This window comes from Pogoniulus pusillus, chromosome 8, assembly GCF_015220805.1.
Source record: "Pogoniulus pusillus isolate bPogPus1 chromosome 8, bPogPus1.pri, whole genome shotgun sequence".
Lineage (NCBI taxonomy): Eukaryota > Metazoa > Chordata > Aves > Piciformes > Lybiidae > Pogoniulus > Pogoniulus pusillus.
This window is the reverse complement of record NC_087271.1, coordinates 21,975,786-22,001,680: the sequence shown is the minus strand read 5'-3', so window position 1 is coordinate 22,001,680 and position 25,895 is coordinate 21,975,786. Positions and strand designations below refer to the sequence as shown.

At 42.6% G+C, this 25,895-nt stretch overlaps 1 protein-coding gene across 18 annotated transcripts in view; it reads right to left on the bottom strand.

Annotated features, from left to right (window-relative positions):
* BEND5 (BEN domain containing 5) overlaps positions 1-25,895 on the bottom strand; it is a 1,203,882-nt gene that overhangs the window by 510,166 nt on the left and 667,821 nt on the right. Inside the window, exon 1 of one of the 18 annotated variants that reach the window (XM_064147566.1) lies at positions 8,067-8,469. The exons of the other annotated variants lie outside the window; for them this stretch is intronic. Coding sequence (XP_064003636.1) covers positions 8,067-8,283 — 217 coding nt within the window. The 5' untranslated portion in view covers positions 8,284-8,469. Of the gene's footprint in view, positions 1-8,066; positions 8,470-25,895 lie in introns of those variants that run through there. 18 annotated transcript variants of the gene reach the window in all.

Genomic DNA, 25,895 nt, shown 5'->3' with positions numbered 1-25,895 from the left:
GGGAGCACTCCAGGAGGCTTCCTCAACTATTTATGCTCAAGGAATGAGCTTGCTATGGAAACAGTGGGTAGATTCATGCATTTTTCAGTTTACAATCAAAAATTACAACGTGGCTCAGCCTTTACTATTTTTGAAGGTTTTCTTAAAAAAAAAAAAAAAAAAAACAAAACCCCAAAACCAATCCAGGAAATTACTGACTCACTGGCACATAAGCAATCAGGGGGGCAGGGAGGGGGGAATAAATTAAAAAAAAAAAATCCTACTGTTAAATGATAAAAACAAAAATATCAACTTAGGTTTTTCCCTCCTCTTCACTCTCTTGCAAGTTTTAGCATATTTTAATTAGTGTTAGTTACCATGGCTACCATAACCATACTATCTTTTAAGTCAATTTCATTAAAATCATGAAATGCATACTTTCAGTGTATCATAGTTAAATTTACACAACATTTACAAGTATAACTGATGTTATGTGGTGCAATGAATGTACTAAGACCAAGAGAAATAACAGCACAGTGTAGGTCACCAGCATTGTCCTGATGTCATCAAAATAAGTTACTTCTCTCTGTAGGGTGAAGCAAAACCCAAATCCAACTGAGGGCCAAGCAGATTGGTTGAGAAAGGTTTAAGACTGAAAAAATGGTACTGATTCCCAGAATATAAGAAGGTAAAATAAAAAACTAAACACAAGGGGAAAAATCTTCTTGTACTGCTATATCCTAGTTTTGTGATTCCTTTTTGCTGTCACTTCAACTTGCTGATGACATATAACTACCACCGCTATCATGAAGGTTACTCCAAGCCACAACTCACCAGTGACAGTTAAAAAGTTCCAAGAATCTTTTTTGCTGTTGCCATTTAAGATCTGCACAAATGTGCCATATTAAGACTTCAGTGCTGAACAAACAGAAATCACACACACAACCCTCACAAAAATATGCCTTTGTATAAGTCCCTTTATATCTCAAGTATGCTCCTACGGTAGGAATTTAGAAGGAAAAAGACAAAAAGAAAACAAAAAACTCCCACCTCAAAACCAAACATCAAAAACACCCTTCATCTTAAAAGATCTAAAAATAAATTAGAATGGCTTACACACAAAGCAAGTGTGAAATTTAGCTTTAAATAAAAATGTTATTTTTATTTGATTTTTTTTTATTATTTGATGGACCTCTGCGTACAGCCAATCTTTTGCCTGGTAAGAGGGCAACACAGCAGTAACATCTGATAAAGGAGGTCAAATATCATAGCAGAAAGTTTAAAAAAAAAAAAAAAGAAACTACACAACAAAATCCTCTTTCAAACAGGGCTACCTTACCTCAGCACTACCTAATCTGTTGGGTTAATTTCTCTTCAAGGCCACAGAGAGCCTGGCAAGACACAATGCACAGGCAAGAGCATGGCAAGACACAACGCACAGGCATAGCTGATAGATAGCACAGTTATGAAGCAGTGGAGCTGCTACTCAAGGGCAGTGACAGATAAGCTTGTCCAAAGGCACTCCACAATTTTTTTTTTTGGGGGGGGTGGGGAGGGAATCAAACAAAGAGACTCTGTGGTGAACTGCTGGAAGGTTTCCTACAATCTCCTCCTGGCACTTAATTACTTAAGGCAACACTTGAGATCACCCAACAAGCAGTTGCAGGCACTTGGATTTTTTTTCCTGGTGCCATTTCAACTCAGGCCCTTGACATACCACTGGAGTTGCTTATCAAGACAGTGGACAGACCAAGAGCTTTCTAGGAACAAAGAGCTAGCAAATGCTGTCCCTACCACAATAGTTCATTCAGTCTACAGACGGCCCTGGGAAAGGAAATACACCATGTGGACTATGTATGAACATGGGATGGAGCATGGGCACATTGTGGCCACAGCTGTGACCTGATGTTATTCCACAAGCTGTCTCAACAGTGCAAGGAGGAAATAAAAAACAAACAAGCAATACACAAAGAATCATCAGATTACCAAAATAACAACAAAAGTTTTAAGTTAAAGTTACACATCAAGCCAACTTCCTAGCCTACCATTTTAATATTCTCCATAAGACCTGATCTTGTATATTTCCACCTACTTCTGCACCTGACAGAGGTCTTTTCCTTCATTCACTACCCAGAGCGAGAAAGATTGCTTCAACTTCTTAGTGCGTGTCCAACTTCAACCTCACTCAAAACTCAGTTCTAGAATCATTGCATTTAAAATCGTTCTGTGTGAATGGACATTTTGCATCTCTGTGAAATACAGGGCAAATGATCTCACGAGCAGTTGCACAGCCTTTTGAAGATTTAAAACATAGCCTAACTCGATTCACTAAGAAGTGGAAGCCAGCACTTCATAAAGGGGCAAGAAAGAATATAGATACACACAGGTATTAACATGCCTGCTGTGGTAGCTGGCAAATTGCTTCAAGAATCTGATAGAGGCTCCTTGGTTACAACTGTGTAGGTGGGAAATGTTGAGGGTAGCAGCTACAGAGAGTAATTATTCACTGCAGTCAGAAAACAATGCCTCCAATTAGAAGATAGTCACTATTAACTTATTAACCAACAGAGCCTGAAGCAGCAAACTTCAAAAAGTCCCTGACCCTCAGTTCATTCTACCTAACACTCACCACCTTACAAAGCAAGAAATGGCTCCTACAGGGGCATCTAAGAATCGTGCTAGATTCTGTAAGGTGCACATGCCTATAGACAAAGTCCTGCTAGTGCCTATATTGGACAGCTGTGAAAAAAATGTGCAAGTGGCTCATATATTTCAAGTAAAGGAACCAGCAAACCAGTCTTTCAGCATCCTGAGGACAGAAGAGAAAAAAAATTAAAAGGAAGGGTGAAGATGACCAGAAAGACCGAAACTCTTCCTGAAAAGCCATCTGCTACTTTTGTATTCTGAACAAGACAGACCAATTAACATGCCACCTCAAAAAGATGCTACACAGTGAAATTCTAGTATGCTCAATTGTATTTTCCATTCAAGAAGTAAATGAAATTATTCCTTTAGACTACATACTATCAATTGCCTGCTAAGCAAATGTTGAACTTGTCAGGGCACAAACCACGCATTTGAATACACCTTCTATGGGTTGAAGGACTACAACTGGCTGATGATATCACTCTACCACTCTCCCATCATCATTGCCAAATCGTGGCAGACAGGAGAGGTGCGGGAGGACTGGAGGAGAGCCAGTGTCACTCCAGTCTTCAAAAAGGGCAAGAAAGAGGTTCCAGGAAACTATAGACCAGTCAGCCTCATCTCCATCCCTGGAAAAATGATGGAGCGGCTCCTGTTGGAGGGCATCTCAAGGCATTTGGAAGAGAATAAGGCTATTGGAAGTAGTCAGCATGGATTTACCAAGGGGAAGTCATGCTTAACTAACTTGACAGCATTCTATGATGCCATAACTGAATGAGTAGATTCAACCAGTGGATGTAGTCGACCTTGACCTTAGCAAGGCCTTTGACACTGTCTCCCATGACATTTTAAGTGAGCAAGCTGAGGAAGTGTGGGATGGAAGAGCAGACAGTGAGGTGGTTAAGAACTGGTTGCAAGATAGAGTTTATAGGGTGGTGATCAATGGTGCCAGGTCCAGCTGGAGAGCTGTGACTAGTGGTGTCCCCCAGGGATCAGTGCTAGGGCCAGTCCTCTTCAACATCTTCATCAATGACATTGATGAGGGCACAGAGTGTCTGCTCAGCAAGTTTGCTGATGACACCAAGCTGGGAGGCTTGGCTGAGACAGCTGAAGGCTGTGCAGCCATCCCGAGAGACCTGGACAGACTGGAGAGCTGGGCACAGAGGAACCAGATGAAGTTCAACAAGGACAAGTGCAGAGTCCTGCATCTGGGGAGGAATAATAAACTGCACCAGTAGAGGCTGGGAGGTGATCTGCTGGAAAGCAGTCCTGTGGAGAGGGACCTGGGGGTTCCTGGTGGATAACAAGTTACCCATGGCACAGCAATGTGCCCTTGTGGCCATGAAGGCCAATGGGATCCTAGGGTATATTAGGAAGAGTATACCCAGCAGATAAAGGGAGGTTCTCCTCCCCATCTACTCTGCCCTCAGTAGACCTCATCTTGAATATTGTTCAGTTTTGGGCTCCCCAGTTGAAGACGGACAGGGATCTGCTGGAGAAGGTACAGCAGAGGACTATGATGATGATTAGGGGACTGGAGGGCATGGCTTATGAGAAGAGGCTGAGGGACCTGGGGCATTTTAGTCTGGAGAAAAGATTTGATAAATGTTTATAAGTATCTGAAGGCTGGGCCAGGCGGGGGTGGGAGGGGGGACAGGGACGACAGGCTCTGCTCACTTGCTCCCTGGGATAGGACAAGGAGCAATGGATGGAAGCTGCAGCACAGGAGGTTCCAGCTCAACACAAGGGGAAACTCCTTTACTGTAAGGGTCCCAGAGCACTGGAATAGGCTCCCCAGAGAGGTTGTGAAGTCTCCTTCTCTGGAGACTTTCAAGGCCTGTCTGGATGTGTTCCTCTGTGATCTGTGTTAGATAGTACTGTCCTGCTCTGGCAGCAGGGGTTGGACTCGATCTCCTTGGGTCCCTTCCAAACCCTAATATCCTGTGATCCTGTGAACTGTCTTAATGGGAGATTCGGCTTTCTAGACTGAGCCGTAGGCATTAGCTAACTCTTGAAAAAGTCCCAGGTTCCTAGGATCAGCACATGCCACCACTATCAGCAGCTCCCAACCATAAGCAATCAGACACAAGAGTAGTGTACAGACACTCAAGAGTTATCTACCACCCAGCTTTAATATGACTACCTATTACTTCTTACAGATGTACTCCAAAGAAGACAGCATTTATCTCCTCAACAAACCAAGTCTATGCAATTACTTGCTGCTCTGAGCATGTCCTCTACATTTCCCTTTTTTTTCTTTTTGAATCTGTGAGACCTTTACAGCAGTGCTCTCCTCTCTGCAGCAACAACACTTCTCATGAGTGTATGGACCTCCAACCACACAGCCTTGCCACAAAGGATCAAAGAACTGCTCCTAGACACTTTAAAACAAGGACAATTGTTTCATGAACTTTTTACATAACCAATGCTCTTATAAAACTTTATACTATGTGCATGAACACATACTCAGCCCTGTGTGAACTCCTAGTTCACACAGGTAAAAGTTAGAAAAGAACATAAATTTCTGTAAACAAAAAAGGAAATCTCTTTTCAAAAGACAAAATCATTACTCTGCTATGTCTTGCAACTGTTCTTCCTCTGCTCCTCCTTTATTTTAGGTCACTACAAAGGAAGGCCAAGATCTGTTTCTCAGACTATGATTAACTCCCACTGCATGGACAGTGATTGATTGTGAACAGATATATAAATAGGTACATATCTGCTTACTTGAGCAGCCTTCTTAAATCTATCTAAGAAAAATGGGTGCCATTCAAACTGCAGAAGAATAGGGTGCAAGCTCAAAAAAGAGATGACAATTAAGCTACTTGCTCTTTTTTGTGCTGTTTGATTAATTTAATATCCATCACTTTGATCCTGAAGCCTGTTCCTAGTGAGGAATCCTTGGATCAAGGATTTTAGTAAATTTTGAAAGTCAGTAATGTACTAATTTGTGCAGGTAAGGGTTCCTTGCTAAAATTCAAAATCAGCTATGTATATTTTATATATAAAAGCAATGTTGTACCCTTATTGACCTTACAAATAACCACACTGTAATCCATTCAAATGAAAAGTTATATACTAGTATATGTGAAGTGCTGCTGGAACAAAAAGTTGTCATAATCTGTTAAATTAGAGTTGGCCACTACAAATCAAAAATTGTGCTAGGGATTAACCTTCCTCTTGGAGCTTTTCAACTATAATAAAACCAAATACCAGTATTAAAATTCTGGTGAGAAAGTGACAACTTCAAAAGTAAGTAAGCTTTTGTATAGAGTACATATTTAATTCAACTACATTATTTTTACATGATGCAGAGTGAAAAGAAACAGAGAAGTAAGAATTCACTTGGTGTCCAGGTGAGCACATAAATTACAGATCTAGTCAGATATATTGAAATGTGACAGATGTAATAAAGATAGCAGTATGTCTCTTTGTGTTTCTGACTCAACAGGAGAATTTCCTGCAGAAATTAACATCTCTGGGGAGCAATTAGTGCAAATCACTAATACAGGTATCAAGTCTTGCTCTTTGGATGAAACAACACATATTGGTTTGTTCTGGTTCAAGCAAGACGAAACGAAGGAAAACTGCATAGAAGAGCACTTCTCTTGGGTGCATGTGGGCTCTGCCTAGAACACGTGAACAAAGTAGATACACCTGCTAGAAAACTGAGGCAATTTGGAAGGCTGAATAAAATGCCCACTACTTAATATTTCTCTGAAACACTTCAGCTATGTTGAGATGAACATGAGGAACAGAAAGGGCACTGCTGTTGCAGTCCCCCGGTGAGAAAGAGGAAGGTGAAGTCCAGCTGGACTTGAGAAGAGGTCAAGCAAACCATGAATGCTGACATCATGTCTTCTGTGGATGTGAGAATTAACTTGCAAGAAATATTTCATAGATTAATTCTCCTCCCCTTTACTACAGGCAAGGGACAGACAACACAGGCTGGCACAGGACCACAAAAACTTAGCAGTAGAATCTACTCCTCTGGTAGGCTAGTTTATTAGTTCTGAACACCTGGAGTTGTGAATAGTCAGAAACTGGAAAAGCTTTACAGGGAAATGACATATATGCTTGCCTGTCTCTTTTTTTTTTTCCTCCCATGCATCCATTTATGGCCACTACAGGACAAGGGCACACGTCACTGTCAGAGTCAGGGACCAAATGGACCTCGCCACACCAGGCTGAACTGGTTTAGGAACTGTTGTTTTCAAAAGTAAAAATAACATTTTAAAATCTAAGATTTATAGGACTTGAACACCAAGTTACTCTATTTAGAAACCAGAACTCAGCACTGCTGCCTCAATACATTATACCAGGCAGCAGAGCCTTTCAAGACCATTCCATATTTGGGGAAACAGACATAACCAGCATTTCTCCCCAAGTGGAAAAGCCAGGATCAGAACCCAACATTCTCTTTACTACCCAGACTAACATTTGAAACCGTCAACCCCATCTTTCAACAGCCATCTTGGGCAAATCCACAGGAGGTAGCAACTTGCTACAAACACCAAACATTGTTTCTATGTCAACTCTGACTATGGCAGCACCTTTTTCTGCAGCTGCAAGGAAACTACAGGAAGTCTTCAAGGCAGCATGATGCCAAAAACTCTTGACTTGGGGAGACACATAGCAGAAGTACTCTTTCACGAGGGCTGAGGCCATTTGAATGGCAAAAACGTGGGTTTATCTCTTTTAACTAGTCCTCTTATCTGGAGATAACATTTGTAAGTTAAACATGAAACAAATCAAATGTGGCAAATCCAAGTACCTAAAGATCTAGTTCCACTATGGCCTTGCAATTTGTGAAGTCACTTCAACTAACAAAGTAGATGTAAGCCAGTACCTCTCTAATTTGGCAACGTGCTGCCAAGCTGCAAAGTATGTAATTACTGCCTGTGCTACAAATACACTGTACCTGAAAGCCTGAACTTTTTCTTTCTTTTTTTTTTTTTTTTTTTTTTTAAGTTTTAGGTCATCCCCACCACCATAAGGACAGGTACTACTACCACAGGCTCACGGCTGCTCCGGAGCCGCTCCGATGGTGCACCACACCTGAGAGTTCGCGCAGAGGGGAGGCGTTGAAAGGCTGAGAGCAGCCAGCCCGTGGGATCCCCCCCATCCACCCCCAGCGAGCCCTGCCTCGGCCCGTGGCCGTCCAGCCCCCACTGTAGTGCCAGAAGTAGGGGGTAGAAGTCCCTTAATATACAGTCAGTATCTCCGTCCTCTCGCCTCACCGTTCCCCTCCTTCCCACCCCCCCCGCCCCCCAGTCCGCCATGTGCCGCCCGGGCTCTGAGCATGTGTCGGCGCGATGCCGCCCCCTCCCCTCCCTCTCTTTCATTCCCTCCCCCACCTCAGCGGGAAGGGGGCGACATTTGGGGCTGCCCCTGGCCCGGCCCCCCTGCACCCCTTTCCCCGCAGCCCGGCCCGCCCTCACCTGCCAGCGCCAGGATCTGGGCCTTATGGAGCAGCAGGCGGTCACCCCACTCGCCGGGGCTCTCCTCGTCCTCCTCCGCCTCTTCGGGGTTGCGGTACACCGTGTAGACCTTTTGGTTGTCAAAGTCGAGCTGGGACGTGGGGCTGAAGTCTTGCACGCAGGAGACAGGCAGCGCGTAGCAGACGTTGTCCTCCAGGAACCGCACAAAGGCGTACATGGTGCGGCGGCGGCGGGCGGGCGGGGCGGCCGCGCCAGTCCCGCGCTCCCCGCGCTGTTATTGTTCCTCAAAATCCGCCTCTGCGCTCGGCTGAGCTCGCCTGGCCGCGCCGCCAGCCGGGCAGCCGCCAGCTCCGGGCAGGCACGAGCAATCCAGCGCGGAGCGACGCGAGTCGGGCTGCCGCGCGGCGAGGGGCGGGCAGGGGGGCCGCGGCCGGGCGGCGGCGGCGGCGGCGGAGGGCCGCGGGAGGAGCAGCCTCCGCCCGGCGCCCCCGCCTCGGCCCGCCCGGGCCCATGCGGAAACACCCCTTCCGCCGGCCTCGGGCGTGTCCCGGGCTCCGTGGGGCGCGGACTCTCCTCATGTAGATGCTCCGCAGGCTCAGGCCTGCCCAGGCTCCCCAGGAGCGATATCACACCTGCACCACCAAGGGTGTTGATGGAGGCGGCAAGGCGGGGCGAGCAGGTGCCTCTAGCCGAGAGGCTTTCGAGGGTGTGAAGGGCCGGGTGTCAGCCCGTACTCACCTGGCACCTGCGACCTCCTGTCGGGCTTGGCCACGGCATCGCTGGGCCTGACAGGCCGGTAGTATCCTGTCAGTGCTTTAGCCTCCGAACTCTGTTGCACAAGACCATACTAAACGCCTAAAACCATCGTACACCCTCTTCGGAGCAACAGGCTGTGTCCCAGTTCATAGAGGTGTGACACAGGAAGGTCTGCTCATAGGCCAATGTCAGAGTGCAGAGATGAGCTAGTATGAACCCATGTGAGGCTATGGTCATGTGAGGACAGGATACCACGTCCTTACATGGCCAAGCAAGACCACACTCATCTGCCAAGCATCAAATGAGTCTAAACATCTGTTTTTATCTGAAGGTCTTTAGGGCAACACAGAACCATTTGCATTCAGTGGTACCATCCAGCAGAACACAAAGCTCCCCTGCCCCCCCTATACCAGCATAGAGCAGTGAAATTCCATGCAAGTGTGTAAGAACAAGGGATAGACACCCAGCCACTTTTAGCACAAATTCCCAAACTTTTGTGGATGTTTGACCTTCCTCTATGAATTTGGCAACGTTATTGTTCGCAGCAAATTCATCTGTATTTGTAGTGCTGGGGTCTGTTTTACCCAACCATTCTTAGGAACAGGGCAATAATACAGGAAGGATGATTTAAAGGCAAAAATAAATTAGAGAGGGTCATCGCTGTTTTCTGCTTGCAAAAAGCCAACACAAAATTAAAAACTAAATAAATTTTCTGGTTTGCATATCCCTAAGCATTTGCAGTACTTTCTGTACCCATTACACTTGAGCTTAGTCATGCCAAACTTGTTTTAACTAGTTCTGGTTTATAGACTTCCTAGTACATAAGAACAGACCACAAGCTGGGAAACCTGGACTAGTTCTGGCTGAGCACTGGCACAGGTTTCCCAGAGAGCTTGTGTGGAATTTCCATCCTTGGAGATAACACAAAAGCCATCTGGAGATGATCTTCAGCAGCCTGGGCTTAGTCAGCTTGCTTGAGCAAGGAGCTGGACAAAATGACCTTTCAAGTTCCCTTCCAACCTCAGCCAGTCTATGAAAGTATCAAAGTTACAGTAACAGCGATCAGAAGTCTGTTTGTCTCTTAAGCAATATGTGACAACATAAGGAAGGCGTACAGGTATAGTTAAGCTTAAGTAAATATTTAGTAACAAGCTGTAAACTTCCCATACAATAATGGCAGCTTTATTATTTCTGCAATTCCAGAGTTTTGCAAATAGTTCCATTCCAGATTGGGGGTTTAAATGGCAGTACTTTTTGTTACCAATAAACTATTGCCAGGCTGGTATGTGATTACGGGCAAATACAAGCCTGCTGCAAAGTATGGATGACAAGTGTATTCTAGGAGTTAGGCTACAAGGGAAATAAATTCCAGCAAAGATTGTGTGACTGATCAAACAATAGCAGCTGCTGTAGCGCTCCTATCTCCTCTGTCTCATGTTACAATGGAGGTAGAAGGAGCTGCAGAAAGACGACAGGACAGACTGATAGCTGTAATTACTCCATGGATGCTGCTAAAATTAGATGAAGGGCAACAATTTTGTCCCACAAACTTCAGTGGGGGGACAGGATTGTATCTCCTCAGCAGCTGAATTCTATCAGCAGCATCTGTGACTGCTGCTGAGCAATGGGAACACAGGAAAATGGAAAAACTAGAACTAACAAAGGAAATTAAGAGAAGCTAAGGACTCAAAATTTAGGTTGACTTGAAAGGGGAAAAGAGCTCTTCAGGTACCAACGAGTCCTGGGTGTACTTACCCCAGTGAAAGAAAACTAAAAGACTTTGTGTGAAGGCATCAAGGTGTGGGGGTTTTTTTGTTTGCTTGTTGTTTGGCTTTTGTTTAAAGGAATGCTCCAAACTAGTATTTGCAACGTTTTGCATTTAAAGGTTCAGTTACAGCAAAGGTTGTAAAGATCTTTGAATCAGCATCCCAAAAAAAAAAAAAAAAAAAAAAAAACCAAAAAAAAAAAACAACAACAAAAAACAAAAAAAAAAAAAAAAACCAACAAAAACCTTTTAAAAGGCTGTTCTCCACTGAAGGATGTTTTTGGGAACAGATTAAGGGTTGGGATGATAAATGGGTGTTTACAGTTGGTCTGCAGCAGACACATTGAGCCAGAAGGCATTACAATGCTAAAGAATTAATAATGTTGCCATACATTTCTATTCTGCCTATGAGGAATAGTGTTAATTTCTGGCTTTAAAATCTATAAACAATCTGCACTGGTTAGCTGTAAAGCTGAGGAAAAGATCCATTTAAGCACAGAGTGAAACACAGGTATTGTCACTCCTTTATTTTGGACTTTCCCCATTTCTACTAATGGTTAGCCAGCTGTTTTAACGCTGCAACTAGCCTGAGGTTTAAAGATGTGGAGCTATTTTAAAGGTGTAGATTTTAAACTCATTGTTAAGGGAATTTCTGAGTCTTCACCAGATTTAAATCCTCTATCAAGTCCAGCCTTTTAGAAGCAACACAACCCTGCCTAGAGAGAGATGGTCACATTTTCAAAATACAAATGAAACCACAGTTTAAAAAGTAAGTGTCACTCTGAGATATAGGAAACCACAAGCACAGTCTGAACCCTCATGGGACTCCCAACTGGCTCTTTCGTGGAACACTATCTGTACTTTACTGCTTTTTCTCAAAAAATAAAGTGTTAAAGGAAACCTTGATCCCTGCTCTTTTGATGTGCACTCTCTTGTTTCCACTTCAAGATACAAAATGAAACACTAATATTGCCAATAATTGTTACACAGGTGCTAAATCTCTTTCACAGCAAAACATTAAAATTAGGCTCATCAGTCATATTACTCTCACGTTTAATACCAAACCCTCAAGGGACACTATACTGATTTTAAAATCTACTGATGAAGAAATTAACATTTCCTTTTACCATTCAAGTGGATGTACTTCACTACTGCCTCACTACTCGGCAATAATCATACACTAAACTGCTGCTAGGAATCTTTACACATTCGCATGCACTTAGAAAACTATTGTTTTCCTGTGAATTTATTTATCCTCCAAGCGGTGCATTGCATTTCCTAAACAATGGCTTTCGAGCTCAACTGTACCCTGAAGGAGAGATACATTCACATTTTTTTAAGGTAACACTGTATTTACTTTAACAATGGCATTTAAAGTCTCAAAGCTTAAAGGATAACTTGAGTAACAATGCACAAGAACTGAAGACTGTTCAAAGGTTTGTCTGTGTACACACATCCAGTCTTGTCACAATCTGGTTAATTTTTACCAAGAATACGACCAACAGGGTGATCAGAAAATATTTCTGCTCCATAGTTTTATGATAAAGTTCAAGACAAAGCCATTTCTAGGTATAAATGAATCTTGTTCTTAGCAAAGACATATACAGTTTCTCAGTGGTTTGAATTCGAGAGAGTGCTTGGAAGTGGGGAATCCACTACCTAGACAAACTGAGCCCACGTCGGGCACCAAAATTAATGCTCCGGGTTAGGGTGGATCTCTCCCCCCAGGAGAATAAACTCACCACGACACAGATGATTTTTTTTTTTTTTAAAGTCAGGGAAAGAAGAAACTGTATTTCTTATAGTGTAAATATAACAGTATAAAGAGATATAAACTACTAAAGAAGAAAACAAAATATAATAACCTTAGGGGAGATGGGGAAGGGGTCAAGCGGTGGTGAAGCAGCAAAAGCAGCAGCAGCCAATACAGCAGCCAGGGAAGGCAGACAGGCGCAGCTCAAGCAGCAGAAGCCAGCAAAAGGGGAATAACAAACTGTGCTTCTAGACTTTAAGCTCTTGATTCTCCAATGAAATTATATTAACTTATCTATTGTTGCCATTATATGGCCTATCCCTGGAATGTTCACATCTCCCCTGTGTCTCAGCTAGAAAAATCAGCTCAAACGGCCACAGCAGGGCAGGCATTCCGGAGAGTTGTTCCCCCCTTAGATTTTTAAACAATTTTTAACTCTCAAGGAGCTCTTGCCACACCCTTCTTTCAGCATAGCAACAATCACACATAAAATTCAAGTAAAAAATTAAAAGAGGTCCAGTTCCTCTATGATCCTAGAAAATGAGTGAGAAAATATTTGCACCCACATAAAATTTCCAAAGCACACCAAACCCAAAAGAATGGAATAGGAACCTAGATTACATTGATAAATTATTTAGGTTTAATCTTTTGAAATCTGTGGCTTTAAACCAGCTTCAGAAGAAGAAGGGCATCACTGCAAAGCTATCTCATCAGATTCCAAATCCTGAGAGTGATCTAACCTTTCCTAGGGCTGAGGATCACACTCAATCATCTTTTAAATTAAACTCTCACATCCTAACAGAATATTCTTTCAAAGAAATGAAACCTAAGGAACACTTTACAGATCCATTCACATATGAGAGACTTATTTCCCAGCTGGTATATTCTGTAGCATGAAAAGGTAATGATTAAGCCAAAGTGACCACTGGAGAAGGCACTTTCCTCACTGCTAATGACTGACTGGAGAAACCAAGGGCCAAAGAAAAATCCAGACAGTCATTAGCTGCTAAAAATTGCTGACCTAAAGGTCATTATTACTATTATAAAGCTGGAAAATAAGAATGTAATTATTTTCTTTGGGTTTTTATATGTATTGAAAAGATAAAATTCCAGGGTCTGTTGCTGTGGATACTGCTCTGTAAGATACTTATCTCTCCCATTCTGGCAGGCTATGCAGTGGGGAGATCTGGAACTGGCAACTCTTCGGAAATGTGTGCCAGACTGTATTTTCCTTTTCCAAATTACAGGTTAAACGTGCCCACAGAAAGTCAACAGGAATCAGGAGATGCTGCCAGTCAGCACTATCTTGCCTTGGTGTGAGGCATTAATCCTCCCCACTTTCACCCAGTCCTTTGCTCAGCAGGTGCCAGAAGCTGGGCTGTTTGGGAGCTGGATATGACTCTCAAATCGTCATGACTTTCAGCTCCCACCCTGCTGTATGCCATTCTGAATCCTGCTAAATACCATCTTTTGTAGTCAAGCAGTATGCTGTTTTCCATGTTATAAACTTCTTGCCTGAGAGGAAACTAGGAAAGACATTTTCTGTGAGCTGACACCTGCATAGGCTCACCTTTAATGCATGTCCTTTTGGTACCACTTCATCATCTGCAAAAAAATTCAAGAAAGCAACAGCCCAAATGATCTTTATTGCTACTACCATATATAGGCTTCAGCCTCTATCATAGAATCATAGAATCAACCAGGTTGGAAGAGACCTCCAAGATCATCCAGTCCAACCTAGCACCCAGCCCTATCCTGTCAACTAGACCATGCCACTAAGTGCCTCATTCAGTCTTTTCTTGAACACCTCCAGGGACGGTGACTCCACCACCTCCCTGGGCAGTCCATTCCAATGGCAAATCACTCTCTCTGGGAAGAGACCTGGAAAATTTATTTGAGATTTACCTTTCCTTTTTAGACCAGACTTTGCCCAGGCTTTTTGACAGATATTTTACTAACATGTCTCTAAAAGTAGCATTACACATACAGATTTTGTCCAATTGCAAGAATTTGTGCTTTAGATGACAAAGTGACTTTCATTTGTAAAGGACTGAATTCTTTTTTTAACCTCTGAGCTATCATTACTAGAAAGTGCCTGTGATTATGTTATGATTTAGACAGAGCTTCTGAGTAAGATGATACTAATGACCCCTTTTCCTAATATTTCCTTTTTTTTTTTTTTTGTATTCTCACATCTGTTCAGCACAGTTCTATCTTGAGTCAGCATTTATATCTCATACTGACAGGCAAAATGATCCTGCAGCCCTTTTCTGTACAGACCTATTCTGCTTGAGAGGTTCACACAAGTAATATGGGATATGCACAGAAGAAAAGGAGGTCAACTACTACTGACTGCATTTTTTTCCAGAGTGGTATCTACACATATTCACACTTCCACTTCAGATTTCTGATTTTAACAGGCATACTCTAGAGATGGTTCTTGCTGTTTTGAAAGGTTCCTGACAATCATCATCATCAGGAATGGGACTACATGAGGGTAGAGCCAAAACTGCTGAAAGACATACATTTTCACACCCCAGTGCTTTTTAATTTCTGCTCTTGTCACACTCGTAAACCCTTTCAGGGCCAGCTGCATTTTAGTATAAAGTGAGGTTTTAGAAAATATTCCTAGGAACTGATGCTTGCATCTCACCACTTTGGAAGGTAGAATTTTCTACTTCTGATGAAAGTCACAGGATCACAGGTTGTCAGGAGTTAGATGGAACTCAAACAGATCATCGAGTCCAATGTCCCTGCCGCAGCAGAACCGAGCTCAGATCATGGGAGAATTTGGCTCAGGTCACACAGGAATGCATCCAGACAGGCCTTGACAGTCTCCAAAGACTCTGGGAAGCCTGTGCCAGTGCTCTCTGACCCTTAGAAGTTCCCCCTTGTGTTCAGCAGGAACCTCCTGTGCTGAAACTTATATCCATTGCTCCTTGTCCTATTGCAGGGAGCAAGTGAGCAGAGCCTGTCACCCCTCTCCTGACCCCCAGCCCTCAGATATTAATAAACATTTATTTAATCCCTTTTCAGTATTCTCTTCTCCAGACTAAACAGCCCCAGGTCTCTCAGCCTCTCCTCATCAGGCAGTGCTCCAGTCCCCTAATTATCCTTGAGCCCTCCGCTGGACTCTCTTGAGCAGATCTCTGTCCCTCATAAACTGGGGAGCCCAAAACTGAACACAGTACACAAGATGGGGTCTCAGCAGGGCAGAGTAGAGGCAGAGGAGAACTTCCTCGATCTGCTGTACACATCCTTCTTAATGCACCCCAGGATCCCATTGGCCCTCTTGAACGCAGTCAGAGATGGACCAGCGGATCTTCTGAAGAACATCGACTAATGTAAGTGTGTAAAATCCTATTGTGGAAGGTGAGTGGGAGAAAAAAGAGCAGGAATAATCCTTGGAATGTTTCAGAAAAGTGCCTTTTGCAGCTGTGTCTTCTTAATAATCACATTTAAATTAAAAGAATGTCGTTCTCCACAGTTGGCAAACTGAGTGCTGAAACTGCTGTAAACTGGAAGTACAAGTGCTCATTGACACAAAAGCCTTCAATATACTCTGTGAACCTCTCCACTCCTACTAAAACTAGACATCATTATCATTTATGAGTAACAAATGATGTTGCACCTGGTCTGTGGCAGTAGGTGAATTATAAAATAAAAAAAAAAAAAAAAAAAAAGAAAAGAAAAGGCAACAACAAAGACCAAGCAATCTAAACTTGAAGGAGTTGCTGTCATCCAACTCCCAAAGATTCATACCATGGGATAACTGTGATGGACCCCACCAGGAATTCTTCTGTTTTTTCCAGGGAATGTAACTCCTTTTATCTCACACAGCATAGAAAAATCAGAGTTTGTCTTTGCCCCACTGACAAGGAAGGTGTTCCCTCACAAAAGAAAATGGCCTAGGAAACCGATAACCCAAGAGGTGTTTGAAACCTCAAGAGGCTTCATGCTTTGTTAATGTTTTCCACGAAAGCAACATCTATTGTGCAATAATGTTTAACATTCAGGGCAACAGGATCTTTGTTAAAGTGTGATCAGAAAGGAGGGCCCTTCATAGGCTGTCACAGTATTCTTCATAACAAAGAAAGCTTTGTCTCATAGAGAAATATTTTGTGCTAGAATACCCTAGGGAAAGTATAGTTTTGTTTTTTTTTTCCAAAGAAGGACAGGGATTTTTCAGTTCAAGGTCCCCTTTAAGTACTCTTCTAACATTAATATATTTAAGAATGCTCTATCAAGTTCATGCATGAAATGTCATCCAGCCTTTAGTGTAGTTCTATGCAAATACAGCTGTGAAAGCTAATAACCAAAAATCTGCATTTTCTTCACATTTCCAGCGTACAACTACTCCTTCTTTCCTGTTTTGTAACACACATTAGCCTCTAGTATCAATAAAACAAAGGTCAGCTTATATTGTCTCCTGCTTAAATTATCTACAAACATCAAACCTGGACATTTGAAAAAGCAATTTGGTGTGCACATTTTTATTCAGTCCAGTATACTGATACTCTCCTGGCAGGAATAAGAATTCTGCAAGATGACTGCTGAGAAACACACTATTCAGAATATGAACTGGAATATACCTGCAATGCTTTTCAGTGAAGATAGTGCGATATTAAGATTAGATCCTGCATATAATCAAATCTTGATGCTTGTACACACAGTCTGCTATTTCTTTTTCTTTATGAGATTTAGATGCAAAAATACTGCAATCCAATATTTGAACATACACCGTCTGCAGATACTACACAGTCCAAACTGATGAAAAAATAATGTCAATGAAAATAAGAAACAGTCTGGGGCACTGCAGCATACAGACTTTGCTAAATTCTTCATAACTAGTTTTACTATCCTGAGGACAGGAAATATTGCCAATCCAGTCTTTCCAGAACAGCTACAGTAACCAGGACATGTGCCCAGCCCTAAATTCAGTCTTGGTACATAGACTGACTCTTTGGGAGCTGTAAAGATTTCCGTAAGTTTTCAAATTCTCCGATATGATAGACACAGAATTTCTTCTGAGTGACCTATGTTTTCCAAATTTATTCACTCTTTATTTACCAGTAAGGTAATAAAATAGAAAATACAGGGAGGAGACAACAGGGATTATATTACAAGCAAAAGGTGGCACCACTGAGAATATATTGCAGTATTTAGCTAACATCTAAACCAGAAGCAGTACAGTCCAGTAGCTCTAGATACTGCTTTAAATAGTAAACAGCTTGGGAAGGAAGCTGATAATGGTTTAGATAATTTTTTACCTATTAAAAATGATGAATTGATGTATTTCTTAACAAGTAAGGATAGTTCAATAGACACCATTATCTGCCTCTGATCTAGAGGGACTACCTCTACAATAAAAGGCACAGTCAGTCTCCAAGGGTGTCCTGGTAGGACATAAATCCAGCCAGGCCAGTTTAACCCTTGCTCACCTCCTCCTGTTGTGGTTCCAGGAGTTGAGTAGAATGAGCAAAACAGTAAAGGGTTTGTCTCCAGCAAAGCCTTGAGGGCTAGGGGCTTAGCACCACCTGTCAGGCATCTTGTGCTGCCCCTCAAGATGCCTGCGTGGTCACACGAGGCACAAAGCTTTGAATTCACTGGCCAGAACAATGATGCCAGTGCCTATTGGGCAGTTTCATTTTCATAATGGTGTATTTAATGGGGGATGATTTAGAAACTGCCTTTCTGCAGTGACCCTCCACTGGGAGCAGCACCTCATTAACTGGGAATCACAGCAGCCACACGTTCGCAGCTTGCACTGTCAGTTCAGCAGCAGCAACTTAGTTCTCTCCTTCCCTCTGCCTGGAACATTTTGTATTTTACCCTGGGATCATAACTGTGATGTTTTGGAAGCATCTTTGTTCAGGACACTTACTCAGGGACCAAAGCTTCGTGAGTACATATGCTGGAGTTAATGCTAAGGCTCTATGAGCGTAGCTAGAATTTTTTCTGGTTTTGTCTTCCTATACTTCCAAGTTCTGATTGTTTAAACTGTTTAATACCATGCTCATAAATGCCATTGGTGCAACTACTTCCTGGTGACTGAAAACCCAAAGAATCTCAGGGAATTTTCCTGATTTTCTGAATATTAATAATAAAAATAATATTCATACGGAAATTTATATTACTATTTCATAGCAGATTATTAATTTCCACCACAAAGGGTAAGGCAGTCTTTAATCCCATAGTGTGATTACTAACAAGGACACCAATTATAATTTAACAAAAAGGAGAGAGAGTGGTTTCATTATGCTGAGGTTTCTGTGTGTACCTTCACGATCAGCTACAGCCCACAGAGGCTTTTGACTGGCTTTGCACGCCATGCATTGCACAAGTATCTTGATTTTCTGTGGCCTTTTCAGAGCTCACTGACATCACCCCTGACCACTATCAGTATTTTATTTTTGAAGTCTGTTAATCAAAGGACAGTAATTATTCTTGCTCACACCTCACTTCGTGAAATAGCCGCAAAGAAAGACTGGACCTAGAAAGGGCTTCAGTGGACCTCAAACACCTATATGTAGATTCACAACGCAAGAAATCCCAGAGCATTATTGCTTGCCCTGCAGGGCTGTCTCAGAAGATCTTAAACACCATCTGTGCTCAGTGTGGAAGGTGCCAAAATCCCATCCACAGAAACAGTGGAGCAAGGTTTGAAAGGTTACTTCTATCTTCTTACTATAACAGCCTGAAATTCTCACCTTAATATTGGTGTATGTAAATCTCCTTTCAAAACATAGGCCAAAACAGATTGTTTTCAATATTAGCTAGGACACCACAGTGATGTCTCCATTTTTTATCAATAACCTACTCACTTGGGCCCTTGCTTTGTTTCTCCCATCTGGCTAAAGGAGGATGCCACACTCCGTATCTCCAGTGGTGAAAATCTTTGTCTTCATCCAGATGTACAAAATTTCCTGAAGTCAAAGTCCCCAGGAAAGACTCACAGAATCACAGAAACATCCAGGTTAGAAAAGACCCGTGGACTTTCTAGTGGCAAGTGTTTGTGCCTATGGCCCGGGGTTGGAACTAGATGATCTTTGAGGTCCCTTCCAAAATAACCATTCTATGATTCTATGACCACCAAGTCCAACCTATAAGCCTACTCTACAAAGGAATGCGTGTGGCATGTGTCTCTTAGTCTCAGGCTCAATGTATTATATTCTCCAGTTGACTTCTGGCTGCTCTTTTGTAAAGGTAGAAGCACCACAGGTGCCCAAGCTGCTGCAGGGTAACATTTCATCCGCTGAGAGCAAACCACTTTGACAAAGCAAAGCCTTTGACACTGTCTGCCACAAGAAGCTCCTAGCCAAGCTGGCAGCTCATGGTTTGGACAGATTCACTCTGTGCTGGATCAAGAACTGGCTGGATGGCAGAGCCCAGAGAGTGGTGGTGAATGGTGCCACATCCAGCTGGCAGCTGTCACTAGTGGTGTTCCTCAAGGATCAGTGCTGGGCCCAGTCCTGTTCGATATCTTTACTGATGACCTGGACGAGGGCATTGAGTCCAGCATCAGTAAGTTTGCAGATGACACCAAGCTAGGAGCAGGTGTTGATCTGTTGGAAGGTAGGAGAGCCCTGCAGAGGGACCTGGACAGGCTGGATGGATGGGCAGAGGCCAAGGGGATGAGATTGAACAAGGCCAAGTGCAGGGTTCTGCACTTTGGCCACAACAACCCCAAGCCGCGCTATAGGCTGGGGACTGAGTGGCTGGAGAGCAGCCAGGAGGAAAGGGACCTGGGGGTACTGATAGATAATAGGCTGAAGATGAGGCAGCAGTGTGCCCAGGTGGCCAAGAGAGCAAATGGCATCCTGGCCTGCATCAGGAACAGTGTGGCCAGTAGGACAAGGGAGGTTATTCTTCCCCTGTACTCAGCACTGGTCAGGCCACACCTTGAGTGCTGTGTCTAGTTCTGGGCCCCTCAATTCAAGAAAGATGTTGAGGTGCTGGAACATGTCCAGAGAAGGGTGACAAAGCTGGTGAAGGGCCTGGAACACAAACCCTATGAGGAGAGTCTGAGGGAGCTGGGATTGTTTAGCCTGGAGAAGAGGAGGCTTAAGGGTGTCTACAACTGTCTACAACTACCTGAAAGGACATTGTAGCCAAGTGGAGGGTGGCCTCTTCTGCCAGGCAACCAGCAATAGGACAAGGGGACACAGTCTCAAGTTGTGCTGGGGTAGGTATAGGCTGGATGTTAGGAGGAAGTTCTTGCCAGAGAGAGTGATTGGCATTGGAATGGGCTGCCCAGGGAGGTGGTGGAGGCACCGTCCCTGGAGGTGTTCAAGAAAAGACTGGATGAGGCACTTAGTGCCATGGTCTAGTTGACTGGCTAGGGCTGAGTGATAGGTTGGACTGGATGATGTTGGAGGTCTCTTCCAACCTGGTTGATTCTATGATTGTATGACTTACCTCCTGTTAACCAATTTTAAGAACACATACCTGGACAGTTACTGTAAATCAGACGATTTGTTATTCTTCAGTAATTTATTTAGGGCTCTCTGTTCCAGAGAGATTGTTGCTGAAGTGGGAGGCAGGAAATGTTATTAATAATTAGACTTAGGGACTTGGGGGTACTGATGGATGAGGACCTCAATATGAGCTATCAGTGTGCTCTTGCAGCCCAGAAACCAACCAGATCCTGGGCTGCAGCAAGACAAGTGTGGCCAGCAGGGCAAGGGAAGTGATACTCCCCCTCTGCTCCACGTTGTGGAAACCCCACCTGGAGTACTGTGTCCAGTTCTCAAGCCCTGTTACAAGACAGATATGGATATGCTGGAAGGTGTCCAGAGAAGGTCCACAAGGATAATCAGAGGGCCGGAGCACCTCTGCTATGAGGAGAGATTGAGGGAGCTGAGGCTGTTCAGTCTGAAGAGGAGAAGGCTCCCAAGTGACCTTATTGTGATCTTTCATTATCTTAAGGGGGCCTACAAGAAAGCTGGGGAAGTACTTTTAAGGTGTCTGGTAGTGATGAGACTAGAGGGAATGGAACAAAGCTAGAAATGGGTAGATTCAGAATGGATGTTAGGAAGAAGTTCTTCAGCATGAGGGTGGTGAGACCCTAGAAGGGGTTGCTCAGGGAGGTGGTGGAAGTCCCATCCCTGGAAGTGTTTAAGCCCAGGCTGGATGAGGCTGTCAACAGCCTGCTGTAGTGTGAAGTGTCCCTGTCCATGGCAGGGGAGTTGGAACTAGATGATCCTTGTGGTTCCTTCCAACCCTGACTGACTCTGGGATTCTAAATGCATCAAATAGCTCCAGGGTTCTCTTTCCTCTAACAAAATATTCTCAGTGAGCATACCTGTTGCTCTTGCAGTGTTGCTACATGACTTGCTTGAGGTTTTGCTTTTTAACATCTTCAGATATTAAGACAACTGGAAACAACTTTTAAAAAAATTAATGCTCCACTTTTTTTTATCTTTGTGGTTCTTTTTAAATTATGGTCCTCACTGAAATACCAAGATCAGTGTAAACTCCATGCTTACAGAGGCTAAGAATAATATTAGCATTTCCTCTGTCTTACAGTTCTCTTAAAATGGCAGATGTGTCTTTGGGATGCTATTTAATGAGCACAAGTTAAAGGCTGCCAGTAATCAGTATTGCTGAGTGGTTTATTTACTTGGAAAGTAACATGAGTTTTGGCATTTAACTTTCATCTTTAAAATTCAGAAATTTTGGTTCCAGTGATACAATTTACCAAATTATCTCTAGGCAATTAAAATATATTCTGTAGTTTAACCTTTGAATGATGTGTAAATACATACCGACACTCCTACAAGGCAATTTGTCCGCCAATCTGGAGAATGCTAAGATTGTAGTCAATAAGTCAACAGTCTCCAATGTCAAATTTTGAAATCAGAAAGACATCTAACTCACATTCAACCTGAATATAAAGACCATAAGGATTTCTGATGTTCTGTGTGGGACAGTAAATTTCAGAGACAACCATTATGCCCCAATAATCACGATCTGCACAGCATGTTCAGGTATTGTTGGAGTGATTAGAAACACAAAACCAGAGCAGAACAGCTCAGCATCAGATAATCACAAGCAATTCTATGTCAGCAACAGACAGATGGAGACATATGCCAGCAATATTGCTAAGGTGGTAAAATGGAGATTTTGTGACAGCAAGGACGTGGAATTCATACATTAAGCTAAAACACAACCAGAAACATTGACATTATTGATTCACAAGTAACAGCTCTCTGTTACACTGTTCAGAAAGTCTACCAATTGGCACAAACAAAAATTAAGCAGAAGAAAGGTTGATGCATTTTGTGGTTTTGTTTGTGATTTGCTGTTGTTTTTCTCTCTTTAATATTTTCTCTTGGGTAAAGATAACAGAATATTTGTTTTAAGATCACCTGGAAGAGCTGTCCAGTTCTGTGCCAAACTCATGTTTTGTGAACATTTTGTGTGAAAAAGCAATTTGATGGATTTGATTGAATACTCATTTGAAGTTTTTTCTTCAAAATACAGATAAAAGGAAAAATTAACAACACTGTTTTGTTTCAATTCCTGTGGCTTGCATCACTGATGTTTCCTTTCCCCTTGAGTTTCCAGTGTCCATTACCTCACTATTGTTTCCTTTCCCCTTGAGTTTCCAGTGTCCATTAACTATTACACCTCTCTGATAATCATTCTCATCGTATCCTTGCTTTTCTACTTCATCATTTTAAATTTAAGCACCCATGGCTAAAAAGACAAAGGCTGACAAAAATCCTTTCATATGTATTGAAATGGGAGAGAAAAAGGGGGAAAAGACTTGTGAAGGCAAAAAATAATCTACCTTTCCACTGCTTTCTCTCAGAGCTTCCCTTATAATCACCCTCTACACCTTTTCTTCCTATTTTTGTAGTTGACCATGTAAAACTAGGGAAAAAAAGTGAAAAGAGAAGAATCTGAACCTGAAAAAAAATGCAAGCCTCCTACTTTCACAAACAACATTTCTCAGAAAACTCATTGTATGTTGGGTTTCCTATAAAAATGGAAAACAGCTTGAAAATATTCACAAGGCTTCAGATGAGTTCACATCTCCTGCATATGAACAACAGCTTCAAAGTGATGTTTTATAGAGGTGGTTAGGCCTGAACAATTTCTGAGTTTATTGCTGAGGCTCTGCCTTTGTGTCTCAAACGTTTTGTCCTAGGATCTTTCCACGATAAGATTCTTGAAGCTGTGACTCTCAGGGAGGGTAATGGAGACAAGTGACTTGTGAAGAAACTAAGGTCCCAGCCCCCAAGGTCTTTGTATTTTAGGACTAGGAGCTTGACGCAGATTGAAGAACAATGTAATGCTTGAGGCGCTGATGAAAGATTTTGAAAAGCCAATGCAATAAGAAGCGTCAGCAGGGAACTGCAGATTGATTGCAACAACAAATGCCCAAAAAAAAAAGTTCTGGAAAGAATAAAAATGTAGTGCTGAGGAAAGGAAAGAGGAAAAGAGGGAAAGGATGCTAAGAGCTCGCAGACCTCTGGCAATTTGCCTGCGTATTGATGTGTGTGTCTAGGCCAGTTAATCAAGCAGATTTCATGACCACTTTTTACACTGATGTATAGGTATTGATGATGTTATTCAGTCTATTTCAGCAGGTGGGGTTGACAGGTTGAAGTTTAACCCAAAACTTCCATGTATTAAAACTCAAGTAGCTCATCTTTTGAGTCAATGAAAGTCCAGCACCTCCAGTAAAGAGATCACCCATCAATTTAGCAGAAGAACCATTGTTTTTTGAACTGATTATTGATTCCCTAATATGTAGCATAGCTTGGTCATCTAGTATTGGTGTGCCTGAGGCAAGACAGGATGAGCTTATGCATTCTTCTTCCCCTCAAAATTAATACTGCAATTAATGTAGTAGCTTTTTTTAACCAAACACAAGCTCTGCTTTTTGGGATGTAGTGAAACACTGAACCACAAACCAATCTGAACAGAGGCATAAAGCTAACGTACCTAGCCCTACATAGATGATAGTCCATCGGCATAGTGCCCCTGCAGTGCCCGTCTGCTGTCATAGAAGGATGTGGCTGAGACAATCCTACAACTGATGATGAGTCCATTTTAACTTGTGTTTGGGGTTGCTACCATACAAAATACATTACAGAGGCCTGTGTGCTTCTTTCATCTCCAGCTGGAAGCCAGCCCATCAGATTGGCACTACTGGAGAAACACTAAAGCCACCTTGCAGTCTCACCTTACCCAGGCCAGAATGCTGACTGCTGCAAAAAACATGAATCAGGAGTAAAGCAGAGCATTGAATGCATTAATCAAAATGATCACCCTTGCAAGATCTGCTAAGAACAAAGAAAACAAATCTAAGGAAAGTTAACACTAGAAACCATTTGCAAGGCTCCATGAGTCAGCTAATGAAATAACTGTCAATTGTAGACACGAACCTTTTGTGCTTTCACACAATTTAAATATAAAGTAATTTGCATTCAGGAGTCCAAGTCTCCCTGAATAAAGATTAACAATAGGATTCACTTTCTTTCCACAACCTTTTTCTCCCCCTCCCTTCCCCCCCAGGGGTGGCTCTGATAAGGTCACCTTATTAATGCAGATCTCTGTTTTTCAGAAAGCAGCCAGGAGTTTAACTGTTTCACTGTGAAATGATCTATGAGATGAGAACAGTCCATTTTTTATCCTTGATTGATCATTTCAGCACGTATAACAGCAAATCCTAAGGGACACCACTCAAATCCCTGCTTGAGAATGACCTAGAGACTCAGCGCTAAAGAGTGTTGCGCTCTGCTACACAATCCGTCATTGTTTTTTCATAGCATTTTTCCTCAGAACATAATAAAGTTGCCTTGCATCATTACAGTTCTCTCTAGGAAAAACCATCTTATTTATAAGCCAAAGTTTTAACAGCTGAGTTTGGGTGCCTGTACAGCCGGCAGAGGAGCTGAGGCATCAAGCAGTTAATACCTAATCTCCAGACACAAAGGCAGGAGCAGGTCTGTGATCTCAATTCAGGTGTCATGGCTTCTCAGTTCCTTCCCTGGCCACCAGGCATCTGTTCCCCAGCCCTTAATAGCCTAACGCCAAAAACAGAGACTCTGACTCCTATAAGATGAGTTGAAAATAAAGCTGTTCCCCCTGTTTTTTTGTTATTTGCTGTGTATAAACTTTATCTCAACTCGACTGTCATGTTATTCTTCTCTTTCTGTGTACTTTCAGCCAACTAATCTTACCGTAGCTTTTTTTTGGTGACTTTTTGCTGACGTGTACAGAAGCCTTAAATAAATCATTGCAAATATAAATGGCACTGGGCTGGATTACAAAGGATTTTGGAAAGCTTGAGATGGTAAATTAGCAAACAGGCAAAAGTACAGCTGCCAGCAGCTGATGCAATATTTTATAGTATTGTTTTCTAGATTGTGTAAGGGGAAATTGTCCTTTGAGCTTCATTCTCTATTTCTTTCAGTGTGTCAAAACAGTTCAACAATTTGATGCTCGTGCAAAGTTCACAGAGAAACATCTGCTCGAATTTTCAGGCAAAGCTTCTCTATGCTTATACATCCCACATATCATAGACACAGAGATACAAGTC